General features: G+C 37.9%; 1 protein-coding gene across 1 annotated transcript; it reads right to left on the bottom strand.

The window, feature by feature from the left end:
- Window positions 1-6,078: 6,078 nt before the first annotated feature.
- Window positions 6,079-6,573, bottom strand: LOC108086349. The gene is made up of 2 exons (XM_017183250.2): window positions 6,454-6,573; window positions 6,079-6,386 (listed from the first exon to the last, which is right to left on the bottom strand). The coding sequence occupies exons 1-2, from the start codon at window positions 6,559-6,561 to the stop codon at window positions 6,216-6,218; spliced, it is 279 nt and encodes a 92-aa protein (XP_017038739.1). The 5' UTR covers window positions 6,562-6,573; the 3' UTR covers window positions 6,079-6,215.
- Between the last annotated feature and the right edge of the window lie 4,383 nt (window positions 6,574-10,956).

Below are 10,956 nucleotides of genomic sequence, written 5' to 3'. Positions count from 1 at the left end.
CTTTAGCTCGACTTGAGAGACTGGAAGACACTGTGACTTTGGCTGCAACTCGATGCGTATTTATACAATCCTGATCAGCGAACAGCGAGCTTTATCAGTTCCATTTGCATATTGCTCTTCTGAAGAAAATAAATCTGAGTTCTTGGTTATTTCTTTATCAGAGTTTTTGTAAATTTATGTGGAAGGCATAATTGGAATTCATTGAAACGAAATCGTTTTCTGAAAAATGTATAATATTATTTTTATAAGCTGTAGAAAGTGATAATTTTGTTAAAAACAAGCGATTCTATTATCTAATGACATCACAGAATTTAATTCAGTAATTTTTGTATAACATGCTTGCATCACTTTTCACAGCATCGCCTTTCATAAATTTTTCGTTGTAAATCTGCATTTCCGTAATGTTTTCCGTGACGTCAGCCATTTACTATTTTTAGTTTTCAACATTTGAACTTTTTGGGGACATTGTTTATTTTTGTTTCTGTCGGGCCTCTAGCCCTTCCATTTCGACCATGGCTGTTGTTTTGGCAAGCGGCCAAAGGGCCTCCACTAGCGGCTTTTACATAGAGCCATATACATTTGTAGACCCGGCTCGTCCTCGCTAGTGAAGTCGAGTAGAGTCGCAACCTTTTTGATTAGATTACGCAACGTAAAACTGGTTTGCAAATTGAATAAATGACTTTTGCGTTGCCAATATAAAACGTGTTTGAAATTTTTGATTAGGCAAACACAGACACACAGAAAACGCGATTTTAGACCTTTCGAGCGCAACAAAAAAGAAAAAAAAAGTGAAATGAAATAGAATAGAATACAACAAACAACAGCTACGGCGACAAAATGAACCGAAATGGCAAAGGCACAGGACACGGAGGACAAACATTTCCCAGGCTCTTTACAAACTCCATTTTTCCCCGTCACTTTAGAGAAGGGACTCTGCGAACCGAATGTAATTTGTCAATTTTGTTGGGTGGCGGCGCGGGCAGTTTGTGGTTTTGGGACTAGGAAGGGCCCAATTAAAATTCATTAAACGTAAATTAACATTGAAGTTGGGCATTATAAATTAACTAGGGGCCACAATTGACGGCCTCGGAGACCTGGTTGAAAGAGAAAGCCAATTGAAAAGGCATTTGAGGACCTTCAGCTAGGCTTCTTCAGCTTTAAATTAAAGGCCTCAAAGTAACAGCTAAATATAGGCAACAAGATAAAAGAAGCAACATCTAAACTATAAAGGTTGTGTTTTTCCAGAATGCAGTTGGCAAAGTTATGGATACTGGAAGTACTGGAATTTTGGCCTTCTTACGCCAATCATCGGAAAACTTCAATAAATCTGACATGCAGGGGTCAAAAATTCGACCTCTCTAAAATACAAAATCTTAAATGCCGTTCGTTTCTAAATGCGACTGCAAATGTTTCGAGGTATGTCACTTTGAAATCGGTCGAAAATTGGAAGTGCAGATCTTGCCCTTCTATCGCAAAACATTGAAAACTTGAAAAAACATTAGACATGTTAATAGTATTTTATAATGTCTGGGGTCAAAAACTTGTTTTAAGAATGGTTTCTTCATATTTTTTCTATTTAGAGTGATTGAAATTATCGTCTCTCCAATCACGTTTGAGCCTGCCTAAGAAATCAAGGCTGCCAAGTTTTTTTTTGAGGGCGCGAAGATCGTGGATGCCCAAATCCAATTCGGACTTAATGAGCTGTGTAATATTTGCATTTTGTTCACACCCCGTAGCAGTAATTTCGGTGACTGAGCCAAGAACTACGCAAAGCTGTATTTCTTGGCAAAGTGCCGTCCGGCAAATGTGCTGCAATTGCTTTAGCATTTACGTTAACCTTTCCTTTTTTTTTCTGTCCGTTTTTGGCAATCAGAGGAATAGAAGACACGGAGAGAACGAATAGGTCGACATAAATCCATTACAGATTGTGAATGCGGAATAAATCAGAAGCCATAATTCAATATTAAATCACTCATACGCCAGGTTAAACCAATTGCAAACGGTGAATGCATCTCGGGGCACAACAAGCAGGACAATTAGTGTGTCACACACTGCGGCGAAGAAAGAAGGGAAATGAGAAATTGGTTGGCTTGTGTGCAGTCTCCGCTTTTAGCCAAATGAAAACCTCAAATGTGAAACCCTGCTCGCAAACTCTTCTCGGGCAAAATCAACAAAATATTTCAAAATAACAAATGTGTCCATTGGTGCCGGGCAGAGAGCTGTAGGACAGCAGCAGCTCCAATGACAAAGTGCTTGCAAACGCACAATATTTGTCTAGGTCATGCATATCACAATCCGGTCTTCTTCCGAAAGGTGGGCTTGCAGGTGAGAAGTGGGTGGTGAGTGGGTGGTAAATGGGCGGTGGGTGGTTGGCCCTTCGCAACGATTCCAATTCAGTTTGCCAGTTAAATGCAAACATAAACACAAAGGCAAATACACAAAACACAAGACATATTAATCAATGCAGGAGGGGAAAATGGGATGAGTTAGGAAGGAAGGTGGAAGGGAAGCAGGGGAATAGGGCCAGATACATAAGCGATTTCCAGCATTGGCTTTGGTTGGCCAAACAAATAAATTGCAATTTGTGTAATCTTAACACCTAGGGCCAAAATCAATGGAGAACAAAGTCCTCCAAGCAGCCCACCACATCATTTCACACTAGCAAGGTGACAAATATATTTGTGCACTGAGAAAAGACTTAAGAACAATATTTTAAAATGTAATTAAAATAAAATACATTGATAATATATACTAGTCTTCTATTTTAATCTATTTCTTACTCCTTCCATGAACTTGTATATTTGTTCATTTCTATTTCCATTTTTTTCCTCAGTGTGAACAAATATGTATGCAAGTAACTGTAGATCAGGTGTGTGGCAAAATATTTACAATTAAGCACAAAGGCAGCAAATGCATTGAGACTTACATTGTTCCACGTCACGTGGGGAAATGTCAGCTATAGCTGTTCAAGGGTATTGAAGTTTCATTCGTGTTTGTGCTTTCCTTTGCTCTAGTGTAAGTGCGAAAGGATTAAATGGGATTGTGGAAAATTTGACCAAAGTCAAAATTGATGTTTGATTTTAATTACAGCATGATTTCTGACTTTTCACATTAAAGGTAGATAAGACTTTGTTATTCACGTTAAATCAGCCATAAATCACTTGGAAAAATTCTTCACTGAAACCCTTATGTTTCCAGGTCCATATACTTTAAGTTTGTGTAATTGCCTACTTTTGTACCTACAAGTGATTGTTGATAGCATTGATTTAAGAAGCCCTTCCTAAGCTACAAATATATTACCATTGTGTTTTTGTTTAAATAAAGTTAATTGAGGCAACTGTAAGAGATTTGTCTGAATGGTATGGAAATTTCGTATCAGTATTTTGATAACTATTGCGGTAGTGAAATTGCTTAAAGCTTAAAACCTTTGGGTATATTAAAAAAAAACAAAACAGTGTTTCTCAATTGATATTTCAAATCGTTTATTTTTGCAGGCAAAGAGGTCGTATGGAGTGTTTAGATTTGTTTGGTTCCAATTTGGTGTTTGGGCTTAGGCCTTGGGGTCCTGGTGTCAGGAGTGTGACTGGCCAACTGGTTGGGCTGACACTCGGGGTTGAAGGCACCTCCATCGGAACCACCTCCACTCGGTTGTGGACCCATATCTGGGGAACCACCGTTATCAGCAGGGGGCATGTTCCGAGTTCCAACCTGGAAAAGATTATAAAGGTTCAATTTTATTTGATCTCTAAGCAATTAAAATAGGTAACTCATACCTTTTGACGGTTGTACTGCTGCCGTTGCTGGTAACGCTGTTGGCCATTTGCGATTCCCAGGAGAACGCAGCTGAGGAGCAGAACTGCAAGAGCGAATTTAGGCGACATCTTTAGCTCGACTTGAGAGACTGGAAGACACTATGACTTTGGCTGCAGCTCGATGCGTATTTATACAATCCTGATCAGCGAACAGCGAGCTTTATCAGTTGCACTTCAGAAAGAGGAATAAATATTTATTGCAGTTCATTAGAAATAATATTTTACATGGGAACTCTTATCACCGTTAAGTCCATTTATGAAGAACGCATTTTCCTTATTAATCAAGATGGAAAAACATGGGAAAAAATGTTTTTGATTATATTGTGATTCTGCATAATTTTTATTTTTTATTCTGCAAAATGTTATTTATTTTAATCAAATTTCCCAGAAACAAGTCTTACTTGGAACAACTCTTAAAAAAGGAATGAAGAGTCAACTTCGGAAATGCAGTCTTGTAAGTGATTATGTTTAAGATTGTAATTTGTCTACTCCATAATGAACTTAAATCTTTGACTTTTCCCCATAAAAAAGGCAGCACTCTAAGATGGCCCTGAAACCCAATCCCGAGGGTCTAACCGGAGTGCTTAAGTGCCTAAGCGCTCCATGATGGATGCAAGCGAGGCTGTGCTCGAGCTTAACCCTAAAAGCGCATTTTAAGTAATTCCAGAGCCTTGCCTATGGTCTCTTAACCCACTGCTCACCCTTTCACCAGCCCTCTTTGCTGCGGCTTAAAAGCTTTAAAAGAATTTATTGCGAACACTTGAAGTATTTTTTGCCGCTGTTCGCCGTTCGCCTCTGCCTCTTCTGCTCTGTTCTATATACATATATGCATAGGTACATGGTAGGAATTATTCGCCTGGGTGTAAAGTGAAAGCAGCTAGAAAAACAACAGCATCTGCAAGGAGCAACAGACTGCGGGAGGAAGGAGGAAGGAGGATCCTTTCCGGTGCGTAGGTTATTTACAATGGGTATTTTATAGTGGCAAGCTCGAACGGCAATTCTGGTGCAGCTTTCAATATTTTCACACTTTGGTTTTTAGTTGTAATGTTTTTTCTATATGTGCAGTTGTGCCATTGCAGAGGACACAGGCGATGAGTGTTTTGTGTCGAAAACGAAATGCTATTGCTCTTAATGGCTTCAGTAGTGTCTCTCGAAGTAAATGGTCCTGCAGCTGGTGAAACTTCTTTGCACCAGAAAGAATGAACATGGACCTTGACTATCTGCAGTTATTGTTAAAATCGAAATAAATGCTTTCACTAAAGTCAATCTACAGGATTAGCTAAATGACATGCGATAATTAACAGGTTTAAACCTCAACATTTCCTAACGTAATCGATTTTATCGGCCTTAAGCCCACAACGTTTGTTTTGCTTTGCTTTCATGACACACTTTGAATTAAATATGCATTTTTTACTCTTAACTCTTTTTTTTGAAAAGCATTTAAACCTTTTTTGGTTAGTAAAAAAATTCAACAAAAATCAGTAACACATTTTTTGATTAAATATAAATAAGTTATTTGGTCTTTGTTTTAAAAAGACGAAAAAGAAAGCTTTCGTTTTTCCACTGCTTTGGTTTTATTAATTTTGAATTTTTTTGCACAATTAAAAATTAACTTGTGACAGAACCAAATTACATATCGCTAGTTTGACCATAACAAAAGCAAAACTTAAAGGTGATTAAAAAAATCAATATAAAAAATCGTTGTTTTCATGTGGATGAATTTAACTTAAATTAACTGCATTGCGTTTCAAATTTGCCTCGCATAAGCTTCTTCCCCACTTTTTTATTTGGCCTAATTAATGTCGTCTGAGAGCTCGTCAGGCCGTTGAATAAACATTTTTACATAACCAAGCTGTATTCAAATTGATTTATGTTAATTACTGTTTAACAGAATGCGCCTGACTGATTGCTAAATTGATTTTAAATGAAATGGAAATGCGGAAAAAATCCACTCGGCCACATAAAAAGAAATCACCCAATATCCCACTGATGATAATGACTATCTATTTTATCGCACTGATTGCTGTCAAACATCAACGAGACCAAAGTTGCAATGATGTGAAACGAGAGGGTTGAAAGAAAAAGAAGTCAGTGGAAAACCGTATAATTCATGAAAAGTGACCACATTATTTGTTAACATGGGTTTTGATCTTACAGTTGAAAGGCTTCACTGATTTCAGTAAAAACAGTTTTAAGTTGTTTCTTAACCCATTAATAACCACTTTTGTTTTAAATAAATTTTATACGGGAAAGGGTAGTATTTGTTTACTTTTAATTTAATTTATATTTATTACTCTCGAAAAAAGTATAGAGTTCTTGAATTTACTAAAAATTTTTTTTTTTTTTGGTTTTTATAAATGTTGTCAGTGAAGTCGTGCCATGGGGTTCGGTCCAAGTTTGTGGTTATCCTGCCTTGGGCCTGGGCCTAGGTGTCCTGGTGTCATGAACATTACTGGCCAACTGGTTGGGCATGCAATCGGGGTTGAAGGCACCTCCATCAACACCACCACTCGGTGGGGGACCCATGTCTGGGGGAAGACCGCCATCAGGAGGGGGCATGTTTCGAGCTCCAACCTGGAACGGATAAGACAAGTTATATTATAAACTTAAGCTGTATTTAATAATAATATTTAACACATACCCTTGGTCGGTTGTACTGCTGGCGTTGCTGGTAACGCTGTTGGCCATTTGCGATTCCCAGGAGAACGCAGCTGAGGAGCAGGATTGCAAGAGCGAATTTAGGCGACATCTTTAGCTCGACTTGAGAGACTGGAAGACACTGTGACTTCGGCTGGGACTTGATCCGTATTTATACCATTCTGATAAGCGAATAGCGCGCTTTATCAGTTGTGCTTCCGAGTAAAAGCAAATGCTTGTTGCAGTTCTTGAGAAGTGAGATGAACTCTTGGTTACTTTGAAATTCTTATCGCAGTTTATGGTTTACATACATCAATATTTCAAGTGAAACAAAATTAAATATAACAACGAGAAAAAGGTTATTGTGCTGATTATTTTGTCCTTTACATAATTCTGTCGTTTGAACTTGCACCAAAAAAAATATATCGTGAATTTATTTATGGAACTCAATCGCGAAGGAATTGCGAAAGTTGTGTAAAGTTCTACCCTCATTTGCATATATTAAAATTTTGAATAGGTTAAAACCTTAATGAACACTCTTGGGGAAGCGATGTATTTTAAATTCTTGCTTAGACAAAAATATATTACGTATAATGAAGAGCTTTAATAAAGTTTAATTTATTTTTTCAGATGATCAGAGCTTGACAAAATAAATAAATAAATAACTAAGTAACCCGAATTTGTGAACAATTCACTGCACACATCTTTTGAGAAATAATTTTTATGAATTGTTGTCGGTCATTGGAGTTTCGATTCCGTGTTTCCCTGGTCAAATTGTTGTGGGTGAGAGCAATTAAGGACTCCTTTGTCTCCGATTAGGTAATGACTTGAGTTGGGACCTGCCGCAAAATCGGCTATTGGCTTGTTGTCGAGGTCTCAGCTGTCAAGAGCAGCAGGTGGAGTAAATGCTGGGTGGGGTGGGGTTTGGTGCGATAATGTCCTGCAGCGTGGAAAGGGGATGCTGGAATTTCGGGACCTCGACATATCGATGACGGGGGACTTGGACGGTGGGAGAGCGAAACCAACTTGCAACCTACTTGGGCCAGAAACGCATTCGTGTCGGCGTGTGTGTCTTGGCCAAATGCCAACGTACAAAACTTGCCATAAATCCACAGGCAGCGTATAATTAATAAGGATTAATTGTGCACCAGAACTTGTGCAGCGACAATGCCAGACAGAGCCAAGACAAAGGCTCAATAGATGTGGAATGGGCCATGGAGATGGAGATTGCATGGCCCAAGTCAAAATTTAATTAATTAATAGCACAACTTTAGGCGGCCTGCATGTGTGTGTTTGAATTCTGAGAAAATTTGCTGGAAATCGATAAGCAAAACACGTATTCGGTATGCGTTGTGGCAGAAACATTCTCGTAAAATATTTTCCCTAATTAACAGATTCAGATCATGGCTCTTTATTATAGCTAATTGCCGAAATATTCACATTCCGTACGCAAACCCAATAGAACGTATTCAACAGCTTTCTATAATTAATACAAGAACTAATTAGAGTAGTAATTAAAAATTAAAATCTCTATAATGACAAGTTCAAAATTACAACCTATTTAACCTAACATATAATCGACTTTTCTAACAAAATTGGCTTAAATAACAATTTATTACCGCTAACGGCTTAATGAATCAATAAACCCCATTATTTATGCATTGTTGCCAAAAAGAGTATCATTTGCATGCTGCCATTTCTTGAGGCCAAATCTAGTAATTAAGCCGGCATTTGGCAGCAACAGAAGATTGTCCACTTAATTCGAAAGGAAGCGAAAACTTTTTTATTAGCTGTGCAATTCCGCCGTCTTTTCTCCTCGGCATTTCAATCCCCCGAACTTTTTTATCAGACCTTTTACAGTTTTCCTACTTAACTTTACGTTCGCTTGGCCCTCGTTTTTTCCCACCGCTTGGCAGGTGAGTGCAAAGGACGGAAGGGAAATGAAAGACGGCAATTAATGTTAAGCTCTTGGCACGGCCCAAAGGATAGTTGAGCATTTGGCGGGGCAAAAAAAAAAAAGAAAAGAGCGAAAAAACGCAAGTGCAACGGGGGCGGGAATTGGTTTTAATTAGGAAAAGTGTTTTATACTCCAATAACATTATGGTAAGCCTCGCAGGATTGAACCCGGAAGACTTGGCGCCCTTAAAAAATGCAAAATTGGAGCTCAAAGTTATTGGTTTCGGGAGTGAAAATCAATATTATGGTTTTAAAGAAATATATATGGTGATAATCACCCATAATGGCAGACAAATCGGCACCCATTAAATGCCAAATCGCTGAACACCACAAATAATAGTTATGGGCAACAAGAAGCCTTGAATGAAATTGAATAATAATTATACCGCTTATTGCTGTTTAATAATATGTTGATTTATTTATATCTGCGTATGAATATTTGGTTTCAATTTATAGCTTATATGTGTCTGACCTTTTTTTTTTTGTTTTATCATTCCATGCAATTTGGTTTTTAAATTTCAATCGTTTATATAACTAAGTATATTGATTTTTTGCCGAGAGCTAAAAATATATTTGTCGGCATTAAAACTTTATTATTCAGTTTTCTCGGTAGAAAGTGGGAGCCATTGGCCATTTGGTATTTATGTCTGTTTACCATACTTTATGCTTGACTGATTTCCCCATTAAGCATGACTATTTTCTTCGTGGAAATGTTTTTTATTATAACAACAGACAAACAACAATAAAACTAGAGATACGAACGCAGTTTTAGTATTTTTATTTTTCACGCATTTTGCTGATGGTTCTCTCAAAACAGTTTTGAAGCCCCAAAACCCCATGTTCCTTTGATTTTTAGTGGGTAAACAAGATTTTTGATGCGGCATAATTTCCTTACCACCTTTTTCCACTCCCTCGGGTAATTTGTTTTTGACGCATTGCTGATAACGTCGACGATGATGATGTCATAATTTTATTTCGCTTTTCCACTGCCGGGCCAAAAGTCAAAACAATAAGCGTTTAAATTTCAACGATCTATTCGCGTTCGATGTAATTTGCATAATATTTTAATTTTGCATACTTATTGGCGCATAATTAGATGGTTATGTCCTCGGGTGTGGGCTTTGTTGTTTGACTTTCGAATCAATATTTAACGGAAAAAACTTTTCAAATTTAATCGCATAGATAAAATAATCATTGCATTTAATAGGATAATTATTTATTAAATTCAACAAATTTGAGAGTCTTTTTAAGAATCATCTTTATTTCTAATCTGCTTAAAGAAAATTCAAGGATTAGTCTGGTTTGTTAACCAATACTAATTCACCTTTAGGGGCCGACTAACCAGTAAGTGGATTTGTCCACCAGTTCCTATTTGTTTTTTCTTTATTTACCCCTTGACCGCATCGTATAAAAAAACCACAAATGTACATTCCCGCATTTTAATGGACTCCGCGTAACACTAAACTCCACCTGGCAAACATCCACTGCTGCTCCACTTGGATACACACGCACCCAAGCCAAATGGCAAATCGAACGAACGTTTTGGGTGCCCCATAATGTTTGTCTAAGATCCACAGTGGTGTCCCTAGTTTCAGTGGCACATCATGGTACTATTTTTAGGGGATTTCTAAAATTGTTGTATTTACTTTTTAGTTATATTACTATGAATTATATTTTGAGCCAACCAGACTTAGTTCACTGTATTGGCTTAAAATATTCTTTTGCTAAATACTGCATTTTAAATAGGGTTATCATAATAATCCTGAAGCTCCCTTTAATACACCCCTGACTAGCTGTTTGGGCCAAGTTCGGTACTTCTTTTCCGCAATTCCGCCACCCGCCCCAGTTTTTTTCCTCCACTCGCTCCAGGACCCAACACAAACACTCGAGCTGCTGAGCGTTGCCGGATATTGGCTTCATACACCGCCAGCCAATTTTAAATTGCCAATATTGATTTATACGCCGCATGCGTCGCTGCCACATGGGGTACGAAAGCCAAGTTAGGGGGAGTCCGGAGTCCGGAGTTCGGAGTCCGGAGTTCGGAGTCCGGGATCCCAGACCCTCTGAAGCATTGTTAAGTTGCAATTTTGCAGGTGGTGGTCGGGGATTCATTGCCAAAGATGGACGTGGGTCCCAAGTAAATGGGCATGGGATTTCACGTAGTTAACGCTCTCAGAATTTATTGGCCAGGCTTTAAAAGCTGCACTCGCATGCAATGCAAATGTGCATTAAATATACACAGGGAACGGAATAAAACTTAAAGTGCCGATAATATTTTTTTTATCTTAAATTGATTGGCTTTTTGAGTAATTTGTCATAATGTTATTCATTCATAAGATCTTATAACCAATCTTTTGCTTAATACGTATGTTTATTTCAGTACAGTAAAATATTTTTGTTAGTGTACAAACATATAAGCTGCATTTACATATGTGAGCATCCTCGAATACAGTATTACTTAGCCTAAATGCAATTGGATATGCCATCAAAGCGAAAAAATTATTTGCCCACCGTTTTTGCTCGCCATCCCCTTTTAATTTCGGATCCCCAT

Source organism: Drosophila ficusphila, unplaced genomic scaffold, assembly GCF_018152265.1.
Source record: "Drosophila ficusphila isolate 14025-0441.05 unplaced genomic scaffold, ASM1815226v1 contig_436, whole genome shotgun sequence".
In the NCBI taxonomy this organism is placed as follows: domain Eukaryota; kingdom Metazoa; phylum Arthropoda; class Insecta; order Diptera; family Drosophilidae; genus Drosophila; species Drosophila ficusphila.
Note: the sequence above shows the minus strand (reverse complement) of the source record. Positions and strands in the feature narration are given on the sequence as shown.

Excerpts from the sequence above, each read along its gene's own strand:
- LOC108086349 (XM_017183250.2), bottom strand. The coding sequence starts at position 6,561 with ATGTCGCCTAAATTCGCTCTTGCAATCCTGCTCCTCAGCTGCGTTCTC. Across the intron at positions 6,387-6,453 it reads AGCAGTACAACCGACCAAGG|GTTGGAGCTCGAAACATGCC; the intron begins GTATGTGTTAAA and ends TATCCGTTCCAG.